Raw genomic sequence first — 25,257 nt, 5'->3', positions numbered from 1 at the left:
GTAAGTTCACTATGATTATTATATGACACGGGCATACAAAATGACTGGATTTATCATGCGGCTGTGTAAATCTTTTAAAAATTTAGGTTCATTTATATTGCTTTACATAACATACGTACGCCCCCATCTTGAATATTGCACTGCTATCTGGTCTCCTGTTTATAAATTAAATATTAATAGAATCGAGAATGTTCAAAAAAAATTCCTGAAAAAACTAGAATACAAATTTCATTTGCATTTTCCAAATTATTTAGCTTCATTAAAATTTTATAACCTTGTTTCATTAGCACACAGAAGAGAAATGTTTGATCAGATCCTGCTTTATAAAATTGTCAATAATAAATTCGATTCCCCGGAACTCATTAATCTACTTGCTTACCGTGTCCCCTCTAGGCCAACTAGACTCTCTGATATTTTCTATATTCGTAAATTTAAAACTAATCATCGGAAACATTCTACAATCCCTCGTATATGTGAAACATTTAACAAAAAATTTAATAGTCTTGATATATTTAACACTCCATACAATATGTACAGAAGAGAATTAATAGGCTTGATTCATGCTCTTCATTCATAATTCGTTTAATCATTAAATCAAATGCAATTTTCCACTCTCACTTTCCTTCAATCATCCTTTACCACTCCTTATCAATTTCCTTCTTTTCCTTTCCACGATCTCCTTGTTTTGTCCATATTTATCTTATTTTAATATATAGTATATTTATTATTTATATAGTTTAAACTTCAAGGCGTCGTCGCTTAATTACAGTATTATTTAGTGAATACATATAATTGGATGGCAGGCCCTACTATGTATACATTTTATATATATATATTTTTTTTAATATTCATTTAACCTGTACATCTGTTTGTATTCGAAATAAATAAAATAAAATAAAATAAAAATGATAATCATCATGAACTTTCATCATTCAGTGCGCCAATATTGAAAACATCATCAAAGCATTAAAGGTAGGTCCATTCCCGTGCTCCTTTTCATTATTCAAATACTCCAACCATAGAATTAAGAATAGTCCAGAATCCGCACACGCGCATTAAACAGAAGGCGAATAAACTACTCTTAAAGAAGTAGTTTTACATTTTGACCTATTAGTTTCTTTGTAGACGTCGCTCAGTACGCAACTCCCGATTTGAATTCAACTATGCCGTGTTGTGTCGTTTTAAAGTGTACAAATGCTGCTGGGATCAACAAGAAACAGGATGGGACCACATTTCATGTGTAAGTACTAAATGCCTGTGTAAGTAGCAAATGCATTCCTCAAAAATTGTATTATTTTTCCACCTGTCAGATTGTCAAAGAAAACAAAATGGACATTTTGTTAGTGTTGCCAGGATAGTAAAAAATTTAATGCTACTTTGCCTCATCTAATGAGAGAATCCACGAAAATTGGACCTCTTGGATTAAACAACGCTGTGATAGACATTTGGCCGATATTATCTTTAAAACGTCAAATATTATTTACAATGATATAAAAATATCTGTTTTATGTAAAATAAAATTTGTTTTGTATTTTTAGTTCAAAGTTCATTAACTCAATTACTCATATTAAATGATCCTTAACTTATCTACCCTGCTGTGTCAATCAATGTTTCCGGGTTTACAATAACATTTTGAAGAAATTCAATATGGCTTTTTTTTAAAAATATAATTAAGTTGCATTTGTGTTATGATTATACTTTTCGCGATCTGGCAACATTACGCGGTGACTTCACGCATGCGCGCGGCGTAAGTTGGGCAAAGTGGGGTTTTTTTTTAACACAGTCCGATGTATTCAAATATGATTCTACGATCCTTCTGGACTTTTCTTAATTCTATGACTCCAACTTTGCACAAACAATAAATATTTTTTGTTTGTACATTTACAGTCCGCTTTTCGTTAACAAAATTATCTTATTTTTAATGATTATTAGTATTGTCATATTATAAGAACACAAAATGTTATTTTTAACACAAACACTATATTTATATTTGGATGGTGTTATTAAAAAATGTGTTAAGCCACATACTCAAACTGAGATAATTGATGTTTAACATTAGGCGCATTTAAAAAAAATACTATTATGCCCTCAGAGTAATAAAGCGCCAAGCTATAGAGGAGCTCAAACGTAGGAAAACCATTATATGACTATTGGGTATTAAGTTAGCTACAGTTCGCAGCAAAATAATGGGCCGTACTCAGGTCGAGAATTGCCAAAAGGATATCAATTTGCATTGTAAATACTTTTAAATATTTATTTTTATTTTATTTATTCATATTTTTCGCTTACAAACTATAAATTAATAATAAAAATAATGTGACCTCACTGGGGTTTCCCGTGCCGAGGACACTTAACAATTTAGTTTTTTTTATTACATTTGAGAATAAACAAAGAAGACTCACTTAAAAAACATTTCATGCACCTATGTGGAACATTTCGAATTATTCCTTATAACGAAGTGATTACAACCTTATTATTTTTTTTTATTCTCATATTTGGTATAATATTACTATTCCTAACTGAAAAGGTCATCTTGATTTCTTCTCAATTTTTTGTTCTACACTATTATTTTGTATCTCAAAGGGCACGACTCTAAAATTATATTACCAAAATGTTCGTGGACTACGAACTAAAACTAATCTTCTTTTCAACTCAATTTTAAATAATGAATATGATGTGATAGTACTGACAGAAACATGGCTATGCAGTAGCATCAGCAACCGAGAAATATTTGATGATAGGTATACCGTTTTTAGGAGAGATAGAAATTATGCAGAAACAGGTCAAAAATTTGGTGGCGGCGTGATTATAGCTGTCCGAAAGATTCTTTTACCAGACAGTCATTTAAATTGGTCAACTATAAATGAAGATTTATGGGTTTCAATTCCAACTTATTCCAAACATAATATATTCATATGTTCTACATACTTACCCCACTGTCGTTATCATCTTGAAGATATAAAACGCCACTTTGAGAATGTTTCTAGTATTATGTACAAATATCCCGATGATTTATTCATTCTACTAGGAGACTATAATGTACCTAATATAAATTGGAAATCTAATTCTGAGGTTAATTACCTTTCTCCGTGTGAATTTAACGATTCACTTAGCACTAATTTAATTGATAAAATAAACTTTTTGAATCTCAAGCAATTTAATTCCCAAAATAATAGTAATAATCGCATACTTGATCTCATTTTAAGTAACAGTGACCTGTGCAATGTAATAACCTGCGACGATCCTCTCGTTACAGAAGATGTTCATCACAAATCACTTTGTATTGATATCACTGCAAGAATAGAATCAAATGACGCAAAAAGTGGTTCTAGACTTAAATTTTCATATCATTCGGCAAATTATATAGCAATAAATGAACTACTCTCGGAAGTAAATTGGAACGATAAATTTGAGGGACTAGATATAGAAAAAGCGACATCAGTATTTTACTCCATACTTAATGATGCAGTGACTTTATTTGTACCAACTAAGACGGTGAAATCTTGTGAAAAATTTCCAAATTGGTATTCCGCATCACTAATAAAAATAATAAATGAAAAACTTAAATACCATAAAAAATGGAAAACTTATAAAAACCTTGCAGACTATAAAACATTTTCTCTTCTCCGTTCACGCCAGAAACAAGAAGCCAAAAATTGTTTTGACCAATACATTGATCAAACTGAATTAGCTATTCAGAAAAATCCTAAACAATTTTGGTCATTCGTTAAATCGAAAAAATCTCTAAGTTATTATCCAACTGAAATGTTTCTTCATGATACAAAGAGTGATAACGTGCAAAGCAGTTGCGAGTTATTTTCTACCTTCTTTCAGTCTGTTTTTATTAATAACGACATTGATTTACCTATTGTGGACTCTAAAAATGTCATTGACATTCAAACTGTAACATTTAATTCTAAATTAGTTCTTAAATATTTAAATGATCTAGATCCTTCAAAAGGAGCAGGACCTGACGGATTTCCTACGTTTTTCATAAAAAGATGTGCAACGAAATTGGCATGTCCGTTGTCATATCTTTATAACCTATCATTAAAAGAAGGTAAATTTCCAATGTGCTGGAAGAAATCTCACGTGACTCCTGTCCATAAAACTGGTGATCTACACAATATTGAAAATTATAGACCCATATCTAAAATTTCAATTTTTAGCAAATTAATGGAAAAAATCATCACTGAACAAATTTCTCCAGCGGTGAAGCACTTCATTGATCTAAACCAACACGGTTTCTTTAAAATGCGAAATGTTTCTACTAATCTTGCTGAATTTACAGACAGGGTTCTAAACGTAATGGGCAGCCGACATCAGGTCGACGCTCAGTATACAGATTTTAGCAAGGCTTTTGATAAAATCAGTCACAAAATCCTTCTTCACAAATTAAAATGTTATGGCTTTCACGGTAATCTACTACGTTGGATTGAATCTTATTTAAAGTATCGCCTCCAATCAGTTGCACTATTAAACTATCAGTCTTCATTTAAACAATGCTATTCCGGTGTACCCCAGGGATCCCACTTGGGTCCATTATTGTTTATTCTTTATATTAATGATATGGGTAACGTCTTTAAATTTTCCGAATACAAAATATTTGCCGATGACACAAAAATATACAAGAAAGTTACTTCCCTACAAGATTGTCTTGATATGCAAGAAGATCTTGAAAACTTCTCTACTTACTGTGTAAATAATCAGCTCATATTAAATTTCAAAAACAACTTTCATTTATGTTTTCTTTTTCCTTCTCTTTTTTATACTTTCATAATTAACATTAGATTCAATTGCTTTTTAATATGGAAACTTCACTGGTCCATTAGAATTAAGTCCAATTGTGTAAAATATTAAACTTTGTAACTGTACTGTATGTTTCCTGAATAAAAGAAAATAAAAGAAAATAAAAAAATAAAAAAATTAACAAATATTCCGACAGTTTTAAAAACAAGGTATTTATATACATCTATATTATTTATATTACAAAACACACAATGAAAACCTGTGTATTTATTCTTGCAGGGTTATTCCAATTTATTTTCTATAATTCACTTATATTTATTTTATAAAACTGAAAATACATGTGTGTGTTCATTTTTTTATTCATTTTATTTACAATATACTTATGCTACATTTATTGAGACATAAAGCCCAACTCCATGGAATCAAAGTTCTGTGTTGAGTTTGTTTGTTTGTCCGTCACATCTCCGAAACGGCGAGTCGTAGCGGCCTGAAATTTGGACACGTCATTTTAGATGCGATTTTAAGGTTAACATTGCTATTTTCGAGTAGAATCGACCTCTACTCGATAAAAACTCAAACTTTATATGGATGCCTAGTGCGGCCCAGACATATTTCCAGTAATAAACTGTCATTATTAACAGTAAACATACTTTAATTCACAAATGTATACCCTAAATTGAGAAAAAATAGTATCTGAAGTAAATATGTTGATAGAAGGAAAGTTTCTAAGCAGCATAATACACGTGTCGGGACAATAAACGCCAAAAGTCAATGTAAATCATGGGAAAATATTTGGAATTTACTTGTGAAAACTGACTCCTTTAACACCTTTGACGCTCCTACTGCTCCAACCAAACATACTGCAATCCACCATAGTCGATTTTCAATTATTATTTATTTATTTTAAAGAAGCAATCAGTCGACAATGATATAATAACATTTTTTTAACAAAGATAGACCACCGAAGTTGCTAGATAAAAATCATACATGTTATAAAATTGTGTTACAACAAAAGGATGTGTTTATGTGTATTTGTATGAGAGTAAGTGTAGATGTGTGTTTATGTGTATAAGTGTGGGAGTAAGTGTTCAGGTGTGTGTAAGTATAAACATTTTTAAATAGTAAGTGGGATATTATAACGAAAATATCCAAGTTTTTACAAACAAAGCCAACCACAGCGACAAAAGTATCTGATTAACCACTATGCGTATGTTGTCAAACAAAACAAAATGGCCGCCAATTTGTTGCTAGCCAACATCGCTTGCGTTCTATGAAACATAGTGATATGGCTTCTCTATAGGTGAACGCATTATTACTCTGAGATTATACCACTCCTGCTGACGAGTGGTATGCTTACAATTTAACAGGACTTTAATTTTAAGATTATTGTGTATATATTTATAAAAAATATTTTTGTTTTCAAAAAAAGCTAGCTGATATTAACGTCCTTTGGGCGTCAATTAACAAATAAAAATAGTAATAATAAACATGTCGTAATATTGTATATTACGTTGCAACTCGGTAAATATTCCGAAAGCATTATTATTTTACCACAACTTCCGCATTGAAATATAAATTATTACTGTGAAATTATTTTTAAATTATTTTATTTATTTATTTAATGCACACAATACACAATTACATTATATTCTAATTGATTGGATGAAGAGATGGGTACATCAAGGCTACGACAATAACACAACACACGGTTGCATCCAGGATATATTATGTAGTATTGTTATTGTTAATGTTTTCACGAGAATTTCTGTATTTTTGTACGCAGCTGCTGAATTTTATTATTTACAGAACAATCTAATTATATAACATTCTGAAGCATTAAATTATTGTTCTGTTTCATAAAAAAACTTTCTTGAATAATGTCTTTAAAATATAGCTCGATTAAATGACAGCTGCCAAACTAATGTCAGTAGTGATGGGAAATTACTGATCACTGATCATGTACTGATCAAATCGATTTTATCAGTTTTTTCATGCAAACAAGAAACTGTTTCTGAAAATTCATATTAAAACGCTAAAACAAGCCTATTATTATTAGTGTGTTTAAGACAATTATTCACAAAAAAATAAGACATTTATATTAACAAATTACAACAGGGGTGGAGAATACCTTAAATAAGGGAATATGGATGTTCAAACATAGGAAAAATGGTGAATGTTACACAGTGTGTAAAGTGGCCACTTAAACCAGCCAACGACAGGTCATAAGCCCTGTAAATGTCTAGACTTCCATATTCCCTTATTTAAAATATTCTCCATCCCTGTTGTAATTTGTTAATCTTAATGACTACCGAGGGGGTGAAATCCAGTCTTTTGTCTACGAACATTTGGACAAACTCAAATATTGTTATAAGACATTTATACTTTTTTTCATGAACAACATCGAATAAATTGTTTTTTTATTCGATCAATTTACATCGATCTATTTGCCACATCTCTAACATTTTTGCAAAATGATGTAACCTTGTAAGAACGTCGTTAATAATTTAGATTTATTTTAGTTTTAAAGCTAATTTTATTTATTTATGTTTATTTATACGTCAAGCGTTGTATATAATAAAAAAAATAACATGCCAGATACGAATGATTTTACGTGTGTCGATATAAATCACTCCTTAGACGTCACTGCAAAGTTATGGCGTCACTTTTGCTATGCTACATGAAGGTAAGATGATCAGTCTTAGACTTCAGTCCCCGGACTGAATCACCCCCATCAAGTGTGATCTGTACCAGAATTCTAATAGCATCAATCTACTTGCAAAAATTAGACACAGCAACTGGTGAGTGTAACACGTCATTATTGGATCGATTGATGACACAAATAACTAAAATCAGGCTTCATTTGCAACACAAAAAAAATATCTTCCATCACACATTCGTCAAGGAAAGTCTAAAAAATAGCTAAATTGAACATATCGCACTTTAAATTGCTTGTTCTACAGATTAGGCCCCGTGCGACTTCTTTTTGTTCTCAAATTTTAGATGATGGCTTGGTGGAAAACGATTTACGTTTAGTTTTTTTTCTAAATGTAAAATTATTTTTAAAAACTGTTTTCATTGTTTATTTGTCGATAACAATGCAATTCGCTTTTAAGTAAATATTGTAAATAATAAATAAAATGGGACCAAAACTTAAAGCCTGTTTAACGCCTTTACTGACGATCGGTGTTGAAGGCTTCTCACCATACATCTCTTCCTGTCAAATTACAACTAAGATTTCAATATGAAAACTTTCAATAAATGATATGGTTACGTCAATTATTGCAATTTCTTCTGACACCAATTTGACTGCTTTTGTACGCCGTCAACGATGGACATCGGTATCAACAAGTCCCCCAAAATAAAGAATCCAAAAAAAATATAGGGTTAAGACCCTTCAGAGCTTAAGAAGCTTAAGAGCTTTCGTGGATTTTCAAATTCAAATTCAAACTGCTTAAATTGCTTTCTCTATCTACATAAAAATTCAAAATGTTCTAAAATTTGTGGGATCAGTTTTTTCTATAAATGTTTCGATTGGATAATCAAGGTTCGCAAGTAAATGGGCCATTTGAAAATAAATAAAGTCCTAGTTAAGGTAATTACTTCAATAGATTTTCAACAACCAACGTTAACTAAAAAAGTTCCATAATTTTTAGTTTGCAATAAAAATAATAATTTTGTAAATGCAAGTCAAAATAAAATAGGAGTGTGCATATACAAGTGTTCCTATTAGGAAGAAAAATGAGATCGAGGATGGAAATAAGGGATTAAACGATCAATAAACATAATAAGGCTGTTTTCACATTCGTTTATTTCAAAACGTATTTGTGACACAAAGTTTTTTAATGAAGCACTCACATATTTAAAATGAGAAGCCCTCTCAGATTTATCCATTTTTGCCAATGAGTTCCAAATAATAAATATAAAAAGTACAAAAAACATAAATTAAAAATGACTCCTAAATTCTGAGATAAGTATTCCATATAAAATTATTATTACAAATGAATCCACCAAAAATTAGCCTTCAACATTTAAAAAATGTAAAATATCAACTCTTAATTAGTTATCTAATTAACAGTAAATGATTATTATTATTTACGTTAACTTATATACCGCCATTTTCGTAATACTCAAGGGCGCTTTACAAGTTTGAGTATTTGAAGGTTTTTGTATTTCGCTTTATATTTTCATTTATCCAAGTGTTAGTAAACACATATAAATTTATGCATCTGGCTGACTAAAGAAACTTTTATCAGATTACATCAGGTTTCAAATTATCTAGCCTACATAGGCTAGATAATTTTAAACAACCCACAAAATATCATACGGTACGTGTTTATAAAAAAAAAACAAAAATCTTAAATCTGTAAACACCGCTAATGGGCATTCTTGCACATAAACGTGTATTACTGTGGTACTGCTAACATTTTTCATCTCTTTAACATTGATCACGGACTAACCTGTTTAAATATAAAAAATATTCTGTGCCATATCACATTTTTTATTTTAAAGTATTTACATGAACATGTCTACAAAGATGGTCAGCTGGAGTGTCCCTACGTGACAAAATAAAAACTCACGCATTAGCTTAAAATATCAACAGTAAAATGAAGGACTTGCAATTGAAATGAAAACTGAGAACCGGGAGATCTCCATGGATTTTCCTCGAACAACCAAAGGAAGACAAAATAATTCGTAGTTAGTGCAAAGTGGCAACCAAATGCTGAGGCTCGCCCTGGGGGACGTCGTCCAAGACAGTAGAACCCGCAGCCCGAGGACGAGGAGAGCTAACTCCAACAATCTATGAAGATGATGAGTTTGGATGGAGCCAGAGTGAAGAAGAAGTATGTATTTACACAAGAACGATAATGATTTACTGAAGACTTCGTGTCACTTTCTTCAAACCACAAAAGAATTAGCTTGAATTTTAGAGCAAAGAACACCGAAATACACCCAAGATAGCTTAGACCAGTGGTGGCCAGCATTTTGTATACCATGCGCCAATTTTTTCACATATAAGGTCAGATGCGCCATACAACTCGACTTTTTTTACCTTCTTACGTTCACGTTTGGGGTTGTAAAATAGACATAGGCATAGGTACTGCTTCGCTTATGAGAGGAAAATGAATACCTCAATCACGGAATTCAATTAATTAATTTACGTCATGGCGCCTATTTTAAAATATTGGCCACATGAATGCAATGCGCCACCTGTGATCGTTCAATGCGCCACGTTTGGCGCATGCGCCACGGTTTGGCCACCACTGATTTAGACGTATTGAGTATTAAATAAACAAAAACAAAAACAAAAGGAATACATATAATTATAAAACAAGAAAAAAGCTTGTGAGCATTTTTGAAATTTAATCATGCAGTGCTCGAAGCAGTTTTTTTTTTTACAAATTGAACCATCCATATCAAAATCATCAAATGTGTGCAATTTCGCAACGGTAGAAATGATAAAAAATATACAACGGCAATAAAGCTTCTTTGGTATCATTAAGACGGGTATTTCATCCCATTATCTATGGCTGTAGCTGGTCGAGTATCCAGTCCATGTAGTACGGCACCCTGGTGTAGATGCTCGGCCGGCCCTCGTACCCGCAAGTCGCGGTGCCGAAGCTCACGATACCAAACTGGACGTTCTTCAGAATGTCGTCTCTGGTAACAGTCTCTGTCAGAGGACCCCCCGAGTCTCCATTGCAGGTGCTGATCCCTTCTTGCCCCCCGGCGCACATTTGACGAAAGCCAATGCCATCATCCACGGTACTAGAAAAATGCAATTAAAAATCAGTTTTGGTTTTAAATTATCTGCATTTCTCCGTTTAAAGTTTGCTCATGTTAATCGCGCAAGCAGAAAAATATATTCTAAGTGATGAACCTAAGCCAATCTAAGCTTTTTTAATCAACGCCTTCAGAGAAAGATACCAATGCGATTGGTTGTGAAATAGATTGCCAAAAAAGTTTCCGCTAAAGTTTTTGGCTATCAGAGAAGCACGATAAAATTTCATCAAATGGATGCTAAAATCTAAAAATAAAAAAATGCATTCACATTAACATATTACAACAGAGTTTAAGAACATTTTAAAGAAGGTAATATAGGCATCTACAGAGCTTATGACCTGTCATTGGCTGGTTTACGTTAATTTAATCGGGTTGTGGTCCCTTGGCTAGTGTTGCGGACTCACGGGCCAGAGATGCGAGGTTCAAACCCCACTCTACCACAACTTGATTTCCATTTTCTAATAATGAGTTATTTACAACTCGTTGAAATTTTTTTTTTTTTTTAAAAAAGAAATATTTGCGTTCTTATGATTTACCCAAATATTTAATTTTGAGGGCCATTTTCAACGAGTTGTAAATAACTCACTATTAGAAAATGGAATCAATTTGGGGTAAAGTGGGATTCGAACCACAGACCTTTGGTCCGTGAGTCCGAGACACTAGCCACAGGACCACAACCCAATCATGAATGGCCACCAAAATTGAAATATTTGGGTAAATTGTAAGAACGGTAGTATTTTTTTTATGATATATTTTTTTTAAGTGACACTTTGCACACTGTGTAACATTCACCGTTCTGCCCATATTTGAAAATTGCTTCAATTCTTTTATCTGTTTATGTTTGTGAAGTTGAAGAGCTAAAACCTTTATTTATGCGGATGAGATTCGTGTAATTGAATTATTTCATCTACATACCAGGCAAGGACTAAAAAAAAATTTTTTTTTTTTTTTAATTTCTATACTTCTTCATAGACCAGGTGGATTTATCAACAACCTTCTCTAAAATGTTCTCAATCTCTGTTGTAAGATGTTAATATGAACAGCTTCCCAGGGAGTTGAATCCAGTCCTTGTCTTAAAAAATTTGGACAAACTCAAAGTATTGTTAAACATTCACATTTTTTACAAACGAAAAAATATCAAAAATTAAAAATGACGAATTTCGCAAATTAATAATTGAACATGTTAAATTAGACCTTGTCCAGTAAAGGCGAATTCGCCGCGATCCTCTCGTGCGAAAAACGTAATCGCGAATCAAGCGCAGGCAGAGACTTACGCGCGTATTTTGAATTCGAGCGATGCTTGTGGACGCGATGTAATGGCGCCCAGTACCTCGCTAACGCGCGAATGAATTCGCGCGAAACGTTTCGCGGTGAATTCGCCCCTTCTGGAAAAGCTCTTAAAAAAATTGTATCTAATTGTAAAACACACCTATTTTGAAATCAGAACTAATGGTGCATTCAATATTATAATATACGCGTACTGAATTTGCACAATTAAGGCCCAATTGCATCAGTAAAAGAATAACGTTAAATATTTGTTGCATTTTCTTAAAAACAATTTGTTTTTTAAATACCCTCTGTGGTGCAACTGGCCCTTAAATGCATCGTAAGGTGTTAAATCACTACAAACCTGTTCATTACAAGGCCACACATGAAGTTTGATATTACAGGTGTATCAATCTTCAACAGTTTAGTGCTGAACGTTCCCCTGTTTCCAGATATGGACTGGTCAATATTTCCTTCTCTGTCCACATTAGTGCGGCCCCATCCAGCTATGGTGACATATTTCCCGGTCAGATCATATTCCTGTTGGTCCTTCGTGGTCGGCAGACATATCGGCATTACATTGTCTGGAATTGAATACAATCAAGTTTTGATATAAGTACATCGGTTTAAACCGACGGGTCTAGAACCCCTCGACAAGTTTATCTACGCATTAAAAGTGTCATAAATTTTGTTCCACGGAGCAATTTTTCCTTTAATTATGATTTATTAAAAAAATTTAATCATTTTGAGGTTGGCACTTTTTTATTAAAAGCATATTCAAAATATAAGAGATAAATATGTCAATTTTGAAGTCGAGTTTAATTTCGACATAACTGTCACTTTAATAAAACGAACGCCTAGATGTCAAAATAATGTTGCTAGGTTCTGTCCAATTAACATGCATATAATCTAGGCGTAAGGGAGTTACCAGTGTAAAAAATATATTTAGTTATTATATTTTTTCCATCTGTTTTACTATCTTTCCGAGTGTATGTATCGAGATGTTAAAGGAGCCGGCTTTATAGTCGATCGGTAGATACATACAGACGATCGTTAAGCGTAACGTCTAGGTGATTTCCAAAAGTCATACAAAATTCATGTTCAAGCGAGCATTTTTTGCTTGAATTGGGATTTATTGCAGTTTATAATCGATTTGAAGTGAGCATTTTTTTATTACAGATGCCTATTTAAAATATAAATGAGAACTATTTTAAATGTTAATGACGTAAGGAACGCGGACTAATTGTTTGCGGTCATTCCATTCGCTTGTTTCAATCATATGAGGTCGATATGACAAGTAGGTAGAACATACCGAGGTGAGATACAGATAGTACAGAAGTTAGGTATACCGTCTCGATATATACAGATGAAGATAGCGTTTATAATCGAAGCACTGGCCTAGCACCTAAAGCGTGAGTCTGACTTTGTTATCTTCATGTGTAATGATGATGTGATAAAATAGGTAGTATGATCAAACCTTTAGAAACATCTATGACCCCCTTCACCCTTATGAGTCCAATATCATTGCTAAGTTGTCCAGACTTGCCAGGTTTGTTGCCCACATACTTGGGGTGAGGAATAGCCCTTTCTATGTAGAAGTCTTGTACCGGAGGGTTGCACCGCTTCCCCGTGAAGGTGTCCTCGCAGTCGAGCTGCGTGACCAAGTCGTGTTCTCCCACCCTGACTCCGAGCAGAACCCTTCCGTTCAGGTCGGTGATGCAGTGAGCTGCGGTGAGGATGTAGCGTTCGCTGATTACACTGCCCCCGCAGTGGAAGTTACGTCTCCCTGTAAAATAATCACAACTGTAGCAGGCGCGTGCCGTGAATATTATCAGACAAAAATAATCATGTTCTTACTTTTATTAGATATGATAGAAAACATTGGTATACTCATACCATAAAATTTACACTTTTAATCAGTTACGTATTTGTAAATTTATAGCGGTTTTTGTTGAAATTAGGCGAGATTGTCTTAAATATTGGCCAAATTTTAATAATACGCTATTCAAAACTTTTCGCTTTACGCTATAGCGTAGTTTTTTCTTTGCATTACACAAGTTGGATGCTCTTATCTCTCCGAGTCTCGTAGAACAACACGACGTTACGTTACGAACCTTAATGCACATGCGCGGAGTTCCGAAATTTGCAAAAGGACTGGACTCAACAATAAGAGTAGCATCCGGATTTCAGCGTATCTAACGAATACTACCAAGGCCAAGGTATCTTGATACTCGATAATAGTTCAAATTTGTAAATTGCGAGCGCTCGATTATATGAACATTTGTAGATAATTTTATGTAATACAATTTGTAATTTTTTATAGTAATATTCATGTCATTTTTTAATTTACAAGGGATGCACCGCATCCGCAGTATGTACGGACAGAACGCGCCTGAACTGTTTAAACATGGTGAATGTTACACAGTTGTAAAGCCTCCACTTTAACCAGCTAATAATAGGTGATAGACCATGTTTCCTTTTCAAAAATGTTTTCCCCCTCTGTTGCTACAAATTTAGATCCTAACAACTCCACCAGGAGGAAATCCAGCCTGTCCACAAACATTTGGACACACTCAAAACATGATGAATGTATTCTTCTTCTTCTGCAGCCATGTTCTCTCCACTGTTGGATAAAGGGCTCTTCCAAACGTCTCCATTTCTTCCTATTACCCGATTTTATCGTCCGTGTTTTACCGGCTATCGAGGCGATGACATCGATCCATCTTTTTTTGTATTATTATATGCGTAAAAAATATTTTTTATGACAAAACTATGAAAGTATCAATAGGCTAAGGAGCTCTTTTTTAAAGCGAGATAAATTATTTATTTAACATTGCAGGGGTGGTATTCCGAACGCGTTTACAGCGCGCTATAATCCGTATTTAGTATGTAGAAACGCGCTATACCGCGCTATAATTTCGTTTGGAATACCAGCCCAGGAATCAATTTAATCTGATACACCACTTTCACTACAGTTATTGTAGATTATATAAAATTTGCTCAACTAGTTGCGCCTTTTCTTACATTGCATTGATTTTTAATTTTATTTACAGATGAGCTATAAAAAATATCATAAATTCGTACCTATATGGTTTATAATATAATACACGCAATACATAATTCGAATAATCGAAATTGCTATTTTATCTATGGTTCTGTGTGACACAACAACTTTCGTCTATGAAATCAACTCAAATGACGTAACTTCACGATATATTATATTATGTAGCTATATTATCCACTACTTTAATACATAACTTCTATAAAAATTTATAAAACATAGCACAATGAATTCAATTGGTATAAGGTATTCCCATTACGATTGAAATGTCAACCGGCCAATTTGTTCTAGAAATGAATAATGCCAAAAACAGCCGCGTCGAGCGCCACATGTCCCGCGATATGACTGCATGAAAGTAATGGTGGTCAAAGAATAATAGCCTTTAAGGAATAATGTTTGACGTACGGTTTTCCAAATCGAGAATCTTGAAATAATTTGTGTAATCTGCAAGCTTTTTCTAGGAGAAAAAAACCGCCACTGGATTTACAATGTTCAAAACATTGTTTACTTATTTGTATCAAGAAATAAGCAGGAATAGTCGGCTAGTTTCTTGGCTCACTACTGGCGCTGGGCGCGTTTTATTAATATTTTGAGAAAAATACAATCGGTGGCAATATCTATAAGAAATTTGTTTTTTTTGTTTTTTTGTAAATAAAGTTACCGTAAAACATTGTAAAACAGTTATGGATAGTCAAATTTACTGGTAAGCTGCGCATAATCGCTTATATACACGATTTGCCCGTGCTATATTACCTTTGAATGCACTGGATATGAGAGCCATCCACGGAAACTCTTGAATGGAAGTTGAATTTCCACTGAATAATTTGTCATCCCCGGATTCTCCGCACGCCTTGGGCAGTAACCTCAGGTTCTTGTGTCCGGAGACAGGAGAAGGAGGAGGTGCCTTGAAGTCTTCTGGACAGCAGACCTAAATAAAACAAACTATCAGCTTCGTGTATCATTTATACCATAACACATTCTTATATTCGAATTGGTGAAAACTCAACGAATAAAAACGTTCTTGATTATTGCAACGAAGAAGGAAAACATTTTTGAGAAGGAAATGTGGATGTCTAGGCATTTACAGGGCTTACGATCTGCTATTGGCTGGTTTAAATGACCACTTTACATTCTGTGTAACATTCACCATTCTGCCTTTGTTTAAAAACTTACATTTTGTCAACTCTTCCATTTTGATTTGCTTTAATGCTCATTTTTCAATTTGAAAAAAAGCGACAAAACTTATGTTAAAACATCATAAATATCATTATTCTTTCAGTCAAAGACCTATAAGGCTCATCTGTCACCCAATAATAATGCAAACAGTCCAGTTTATTGTATGATTTCTCCAGTACACATTTAATCTGCTTATTCGGGGCGAATTGCTATCTCAGTAATTTAATCTCCATAAGCTTAAACTGTAAGAGCAGAGAGTCAAATATACTTTCAAATAAAAAGGTCTAGTACTTGAATCCAATATTTTAAATGACGTATTGGTCCTTTTGACTTATTACTCTATGTTGCACGTTTACGATCTGCAACTGGCATGACGCGGCGTTCAGTATAATAATGATCTTTAAAATTTGAGGGGAACATTAATTTAATGTTACCCCAAAGTTCATTTTTAAGATTAAAAAAATATATATTTTATGAATATTACATTATCGAATATTATGATATTTAATATTTGCTAGCAAAATTTGAATGACTTGGAGCGATATTAATTTATATATAACCTAAAATTTAATTATCTTTTCATCTTTTCCGCATCTAACGGTGCATAGGACACTGAATTGGTACATCAATCGCAGAGTATACTGATTATTTTTTTGTTGCATGAAGGTAAGATGATCAGTTTAACGCTTCACGCGCTAGTCTCCCTGTACTGGTCCCTACTACGAAATATTGCAGTGTAATTATTTTTGTCAATCATGTCGGTAATCGAACCCGAGACCTCTTGCATGGTAGGCAAATGCGCTGAACCTTACACTATGAGGCGGATAAACATTTTTACATTCCTAAAATAATGCAGTTGTCCTAAATAACAAAATATGTATTTTATTATTAGGCGTATCTTAAAAAGCGCCAAGATTCATGAATATTGATTTTAATTCGTATTATGAAAAACATATTGAGCCGTAATCGGCAGAACGACGTAAGCGACATTTTTGGCGAATTGCGTTTTTTTAAGGAAAAGTGGTCCTTATTGCCCCCTGAAAAGTGTTAAAAACATCATACCTCTATAAAATTCACCTGCCACATTTAAGGATATTTATTAAAAGAAAAAAACAGCCATTAACAACAACAAAAAATACGATATTTACCAATAAACAGAAATTATTGGCCATTTATAGTTTTCTATGTATTACTCCGCATCATTCCATTCTTAAAAAATATATATATATGTTAACATATTATGTTTAAGCTAAGCAAAACAACGTTACCGACGACAATGTGGGCGGCTACGCTAGCTCGCACCACCGTCAGAGTTATAGGCAAAACAGCGTTACCGCGACTATCTTAAAAGGGGGAGGTATTTAAACTATTGGGCTGTCATTTCAGTATTGGTAGTAACCAACCATTATAAATCCTATTGACCAAATTATTTTTTTAAATATGTAAGGAACCAAAATTAAAAAAAGCTTCTCCTGCACAATTCACTATTTGTCGCTTACGTTGTTCTGCCGATAGTGGCTCGATATATGGCGCATTGAGATCCGAGATCCTAATTAACGAAGGCCCTTAGAGTCGTTAAACTTTCGAGTCGAGGCCTTTAATGAGGCCATTAGGACGGATTCATTAAGGCCCGCAAGGCTGATTAAATGAGGCCCGAGGGGCCGAATTTACTAGCATGTAACAGTCGGCGATTAGTATTTAATGTTTAACGCTTACTAATCGAACTTTTTGCTACTGCATATTTTTGCCAATACTTACTTTTGGTGCCCGGGTGTCACACTTCCATTGATATCTAAGCTCTATTTTCTCTTCCTGCGACTTCCCCTGAAGCACGTCGTTGAGGGGTTTGCATTCTCCAAACTTCTTGCACTTGCCTTGAATTCCATTTGTAGTGGTACATTTCTGGTTCAAGTCGGCTGAAAACGACAAATATCAATCAATTTCAATTAAATTTGATTAAAACTGTGGAGAGCATCACCAACAAGCCGTGAAATTGGCAGAGCCGAACACCGCTTTGGCCCGCAACGCGTAATCCGATGCAACGTAAGCTCGGACAAGTTATTAAACGTCGTGCATCGGAAGAACATACACATTTCATGTCGCCCATTCACCAGCTCCTCGCCAGTGCTCGCTATTGTAAATCCCTTCTGTACAAAATTGTAAGGATATAACTCGTGTGTATCTACTCAATAAATAACTTCAATTGTAATCCATCTTTTTCATTTAACCTCAAATCAATTTACGCGCATCTATCCATTCAAACCCATCAACAGTATTTTGAGTATGTCCAAAGTTTGTAGACAAGGCTGGATTTCACTCCCTCGGTAGTAGGTTTCCGAAGCATCAGATCATCCTACTTTCATGTAACAAAAATGATTAAGATACGCTGCGATTATTATTATTATTATAGATAACTTATATAGCGCTATTTTCGTAATGGGGCTCTAATCTCAAGGGCGCTTTACATAGTAATTTCATAGATATATAAATTTAATTGAAGCTTTTAAATTACTAATTTACCTAATTAAAACAATTAATTTTGCTATCACATGCTACGGATTTATTCAAATGATTTAGAAAACAAGTGGGTTTTAAACTTTTTTCCAAAACATCACTTTTACAGCCTCGCACCTGCTGGGATAGCATTCTATGCCATAGGGCCTGCGACCGCAAATGCGCGTTCACTGAATTTAGTGCGCTGTTCGCTTATAGGTATAATAACTTTTCTCTCGCCGTAGACGTAGCTGATCTAAGCGTAAGACGCCTGTCAGCTAGTTCATCTGGAATGCATGGTTCCCTTAGATATTCTGGAACAGAGTTGTGCAGTGATTTATACATAATCCAAATGAGTTTTTATTCCACCCTCTGTGGAAAACGTAGCCAGTGTAATTCCCGAAGTAGTGGAGTGATATGACTGAACTTAGAGATGCCGAAAAGAAGTCTCGCTGCACCATTTAATTTCATTTTTTTTTAATTTATTTTTTTTGCACCACAACAGGCCAGGAAGCCCAATTACAGTGGTGAATTACATTACAGAACAACCAGGCTTGAGAAAAATCACATTTTTAATTTTTGTATTCTCACCGGGAATCGAACCCGGAACCTTCCGTGCGTGAGTCCAGCGTCTTGACCACTACACCACGGGGGCCGCCGTAATACTATACTTAATACAGACTGTAGGCGAGTCTTTTGTTCATTGGTAGACCAGGGGTCTTATGCTGGACTCGTTCGTCTTTTGAATCGTGTGCGACTTCCGTAATTCGACGAATGACAGCATTGTTGAACCACCCATACGAATGCAGTCGATTGAAAACCAATCGTCTTTATCTCGAGTGCCCCAAAGCACTCGACATTGACGATCGAATGCGACATCGTCACTTCAGCTGTCGAACTTCCTTCTTGTAAAACGCTCGGCATTCATGTTTGAATGACGAGTGGGTACTTTTGTTGTATTTAAATTTAAAATTTACAACACTGATCAATGTAATGATGATGGCGTATCAACAAATGTGCAACAAATATAACTGTACTTATTTTTAATTCATTATCCAAGGATGTTTCACTAGAAACATGATTTAAACATTATTTTATCGTTCGTCGTATTTGAAATATACGCGTTTATTATACAATATGTTTTTAAAATCCATTGAACGAATATTTTTTTTTAATTTTATTTAATTTTACAATACGCCCAAGGGGCATTTACAAAAAATATACAGGTAAGTACAAACATAATGCGTAAAAATTAAAAAGATAAACAAGGTTTTTTTGTATACATTTAGAAACAATAAGAAGCATACTGCCATGCAAAATAAAAAGTGAAAATTTACATGGTAAAAAAGAAAAAAAAAATTAAATGGATATAATAAAAGTAATTGAATTTAAAAGCAAATTGTCAATAACTTGTAAAGAATTCAAACAAAAAATAAATACATTTTCCAGATAGTGTTTTTCTGGGTTATTATGCCGTGTTTGTGGGCTTTGTATTGCCGACGACAAGCATCCTAATAACATAAACAGGGATGATGGGTTACGACTACGAACCTCATGGTACCCGGTGCTTCCAAAGCCCACGGTACAAACTCCACACACTTAACCACATACATTGCCCGACTGCGACACGGTACAAATTCCTCACAATTAAACACACTAAAAACTACACTCATACATTCAGCCCTGAAGATGGACACTGCAATGTGCTCCGAAACGTCGGCAATACAAAGCCCACAAACACGGCATAATAACCCAGAAAAACACTATCTGTATTCTGAAGGCCGTGAAAACCTACGAACCTTAAATACATTTTCATATACTAAGTATAAAAAAATGGTATCAACAAAATATTGTTAAAAACAAATAATGAAAATTAGTTAACAGTAAGTATATATATAATAAACGGTACACAAAAATATTTGATAAATTAATATAAGAAAGAGATAAGATAATAATAATACACATCAAAAACAGAGAAAGAATTGTATGAAAAAGAAAGTTTTATTACGACATTAATAATTTGTTTCAAACAGTTCATTTAAGAACGTTTTAAAATTGATAATTGTCGTATTAAAAATGTCTATTTCACAAGTAGATTTGTTGGCTAATATAAAATAGTTCTAATAACATGTAGATGTGTGTTACCTATGTCAAAGGCAAAAAATAATGATCAATGTTGCAGTATTTCAGTAAAACATTTTCTTTTATTCTTTTCATAATATTCCATACACAAAATATTCACCGGAAGAAGTCCGACAAGAAACAATAAAGGTTAGAGCGCCATAGATAAATACGGATTTGTTAGTGTTGCTACTTTCTCATTCGTATTTGTAATTAAATTGTCGGCGGGTTTTCAAGAATAGCATCATAATTCTTTGTCATAACAAAGCAATCGAGATTTCCAATCGACTTTTGTCGAGTGGGTGATAAAATGTCACACTTTTCCAGCATAAAGCTCCTACATAGATACCATTACAATAATCGATTCAAGACACTACAAACGCATTTATCGATTGACGGGCGGCATCAACCGGCAAATGTTTGCGTTTACATTTAATATGTCTCAGCTAGTAGAAGCATGAACTTATCGTTCTACTAATTTGAGCGTCAAGAGAAAGGTCAGAATTAAGTAAGACTCCCAGTAGTTTAACGGTAGGTAAAGCGGTACTCCCTACATCGGGTAAGCTAGGGTTTCCTAGGACAGCGGTGCCCGTATTTTAACGGCCGTAGTGAACGGTGATGCAGTGGACAGCCGTCGTAACGTCGACTAGAGAGTGGTTTCCTAGGTAAACGGTGTTAAATGGTGTTGATAACACCGTTTTCTTAGGAAACCACACTCTAGTCACCGTTACGACGGCTGTCCACTGCATCACCGTTCACTACGGTCGTTAAAATACGGGCACCGCTGTCCTAGGAAACCCTAGCTATCAAATTCTGCCGTCTGGCTGAAGTCACCCATAGTTGTGCGATCAGTGTACCAATGCAGTGCCCTATGCACAATGAGGTGCGGAAAGGGAATACTGACTGAATTTAACTGTCGTAGTTGGTACAAAATACCTTTTATAAATTTGAAATACGATCACTGACTGGCCTATGAAAAACATATACGTTTTCCTATTTTATTTAATTTAGGATTTTTTTACAGCTATTACATAAAAAATAAGCAAAAAAATATTTACAATACTAGAGCCAATTAAAAAAATCCACTTCACAAATCTAATACATAAGAAAAGAGTTTACATAATTGTATGTGTGCGGCGTTTGCATTCATGTGTGTGTATGTGAATGTATGTGTATGTCCGTATTCGAATGAATGACGGTGGGTGCGTGTGTGGGTGGGTGCGTAAATATAAAAAATATATATATAATTTAAAACGTGTATTTATATTGAAAAGGGTATAGGAAAGAGTTCGGTAAGAGTTTTGATTATTAATAAATAAAAAAAAATATTACTTTTAAAACAAATATTTTACCAGTTGAAAAAATACAAAAATTAATTATAAAAGTTATTTTGAAAAAACCGTCTACTTTTCCCACTGTTCGATTATTTAAAAAAAAAAAGGTTTCAGTTATAAAATTGCTATATAAAAAGAATTGTTTGCTTCAAATACATAAAGATAAAATAAATAGTAGTATTTCTAGGTCTCAAAACGTAAGTACGCGACCTAGAACAGGTGGTAATATCTTAATTCCTAAATTAAAAACAAATACTGCACAACATCATTATACTTACAGAGGAATATTTTTTTTAATGAAATGAACAAAGATAATAAAAAGTATAGTCAGGAATACAATATATTTAAGAAAAAAGTAAAAAATTACATCTATAATTCTTCTTTATGTAATACTGATTGAAAATATCGTTAATATATTTTTTGTAATTTATTTATGTTATTCTAAAAATATTATTGATTAAAATAAAATAATCTATTGTAAGACGTCACTCCCCATTATGTACACAAGAATTGTTGTAATATACCTATTGTAATTAATAAAAAAAAAATTGAAAAATTAAACTCTACAAGCTAAATTAAATAGAGCAAATATTTCGCTGCCGTAAACAACTTTTTTTAATTGTTAAAGTTAAGGCAAATGCATATTTTTTGGTCATCTGTGTGTTTGTACCCGAGAGAATAAATTCTCGAGAAATTTTTAATTTATTTTTAAAAAATTGCGATTGTTTTAATTACTGTTCTCATAATACTCTAAGGGTGTAAAAACCGTTTCGCATTTTAATTGATCAACTAAAAAAAACATATTTAATTATTTCTTACGAAAACCTTTTAAAAATGTGTCAAACTTTTTTGTACAACATATTTTCGAACTTATTATCGAACATCAGTAAATTCAGATTTATTTCTCCTAATTATCTTCATGAGAAAAACTAAAAACAATTTTGGAATTCGAACTACCAATAAATAAATAATACAAATAATTATTTACACTTTTATTTGTAAATAATATGGAGTCCATAAAGTATCCACCCAGTATTAATAGACTGCAGTATTATAAAAAACCAAAATATATAAGTGTTAAATTTTCCCCAAGAATCCAGCAAGGTCCTTGAAGGCGTTTGACGTGTGCCGATAACCACATTAATATGCATGATTTCGGTAAACACCATCATCAAAAAAACTAAAATTAGCAATAAAAACGAGCAACATTTAATTCTTTGATATTAAAAAAAAATTACGATGTAATTGTTTTTTATGAAGGATAGTATGATAAAAAGCAAGGAAATTAAAAGATTTTGACGTTTCTAAACTGCGTTTTTTAATTGAGTCATTAAAAAAAAAATAGTTAAATAAATGAATACAATTATTTTGTAAGGTAGACGTTTTTGAGAAGGGAATATGGAAGTCTAGGCATTTACAGGGCTTATGATCTGTCATTGGCTGGTTTATGTGGCCACTTTAAATTCACCATTCTGCCCATGTTTGAACACCCACATCTCCTCATCTCTTCCATCTGTTCACTTTTGTGAAGGTTTCAGCTCTTTTACTTCACAAAAGTCAACAGGTGGAAGAGTTGAGGAAATGTGGGTATTCAAACATGGGCAGAATGGTGAATGTTACGCAGTGTGTAAAGTGGCCACATAAACCAGCCAATGACAGGCCATAAGCCCTGTAAATGCCAAGACTTCCATATTCCCTTCTTTAAAATGTTTTCCCTCTATGTTGAAATAAATTTAAATATGAATAACTCCCCAGAGAGGAAATCCAGCCAGTCTGTAAGCATTTAGACATACTCAAACATTGTTGACTTTATTTTAATATAAAATTAAATGTATACCCACACACGGGCAATGCCTTTGTGGGATTTTTTAAAAATATTTGTAACTTATGTATAATACCTATTGTAAAATGCAAAGATAAAAATATAGTTTAAAAATTTATTTTTTTTAAATGGCGCAATTGCCATGATCGTATGATTTCCTTACTTTTACACAGCCTAAAAAACTGCTATAAGCGAAAGAAACTAAAAAAATAATTTAATCCATGTTTTTTGAAAAACAAAATTGCGATGAAATTGTTTTCAAAAAGGCGCAATAGAGCAATTAAGATATTATCTGCATACTGTGTAGGTACTTAATAATTTTATTTTATTTTAATTACCTTTTCGGCCGTCGATAAGTCCCAACAGAGCCAGGAACAAAACAACACGCGAGATTTTTGTGACCATCGCAAAATGACTAAAAGCGAAGTGATTTTGAACAAAGCTGGTCTCTCGGACACCGTCAAGTAGCCAGCCAAGTCTAACTAGTTATGTTAATAACATGGCCGAGCTGCACTTATATATATGTAGTATTTGTTTACTCTCTGTGTTATAATTATTAAGGAAAAACTTCCCACTGACCAGACTAGATCACTCGACTCATAGGACCATTAGTCAGAAAATATTTCTGGGACGTTTTATTGCTGATAAACTATGTACATACTCCGAATAGCCAAAAAACTATTACAAATTATTTAAATAATATATTAACAAATGCTGGCGCATTCATAAATCGCACTCAAACACATTTAATTATTATTTAATATTGGCTATTTCAATGTACGCTTTTTTTCGTATTTTTTTGACATTGTATTTAGTAATGTATAGAAAACTATAATTGGCCTATAATTTTATAAAAAATATTTCTTAAATCTTTTTGATAGTGATAATTATTAATGTGATTTATATAGATGGTGTTTTGTGTTTCTTATACAATAATGTTTTCTTTCTATTTCGGATGTATAAATTTGTATCATATTATGTATTGTCAAAAAAATGTTTTTTTTTTATGTACGGCCCAAATGAGTTTCTTTAATAACTCCTGGGAGTATAATATGTACCTTTTGTATTAAATGTTTTATTAATAATATTTTTTTTTAATTTTTAATGTTCTGAATTATGAGAAATCACTGAATTATGAAAAAGTAAATTCTTTAGGCCATTGTGGAACATTTTAACGTAGTTATGCAGAAAGCCGCCAGCCATAGAAAAGTGAAACTGAGATAATAGCACTTAATAAACTTAAACTTAATAAACCTAAACTTAAAGTACTTAATTTAACTCGGAAGAGTCTTAAATACATAAAATAAAGTAATATGCTAATTAAAAATACTTAACTTCAATATCAATACATAGATGGTGCTCCAACACGCTAGTGAATGGTTTCTCATTTTAATAAGATATATACAAGAATCAAAATGGTACCTGTGTCGATATTCGCTAATAAGCGGAATGGG

General features: G+C 33.2%; 1 protein-coding gene across 1 annotated transcript; it reads right to left on the bottom strand.

Moving 5' to 3' along the window:
• Nucleotides 1-8,534: 8,534 nt before the first annotated feature.
• Nucleotides 8,535-24,354, bottom strand: LOC148282619 (melanization protease 1-like). Its single transcript, XM_088224793.1, has 6 exons — nucleotides 24,142-24,354; nucleotides 17,792-17,949; nucleotides 15,611-15,785; nucleotides 13,274-13,582; nucleotides 12,161-12,380; nucleotides 8,535-10,515 (listed from the first exon to the last, which is right to left on the bottom strand). The coding sequence occupies exons 1-6, from the start codon at nucleotides 24,206-24,208 to the stop codon at nucleotides 10,272-10,274; spliced, it is 1,173 nt and encodes a 390-aa protein (XP_088080919.1). The 5' UTR covers nucleotides 24,209-24,354; the 3' UTR covers nucleotides 8,535-10,271.
• Nucleotides 24,355-25,257: the final 903 nt, after the last annotated feature.

Source organism: Micrasema longulum, unplaced genomic scaffold (genome assembly GCF_059751315.1).
Source record: "Micrasema longulum isolate JH-2025_06_02 unplaced genomic scaffold, ASM5975131v1 h1tg000309l, whole genome shotgun sequence".
Lineage (NCBI taxonomy): Eukaryota > Metazoa > Arthropoda > Insecta > Trichoptera > Brachycentridae > Micrasema > Micrasema longulum.
Note: the sequence above shows the minus strand (reverse complement) of the source record. Positions and strands in the feature narration are given on the sequence as shown.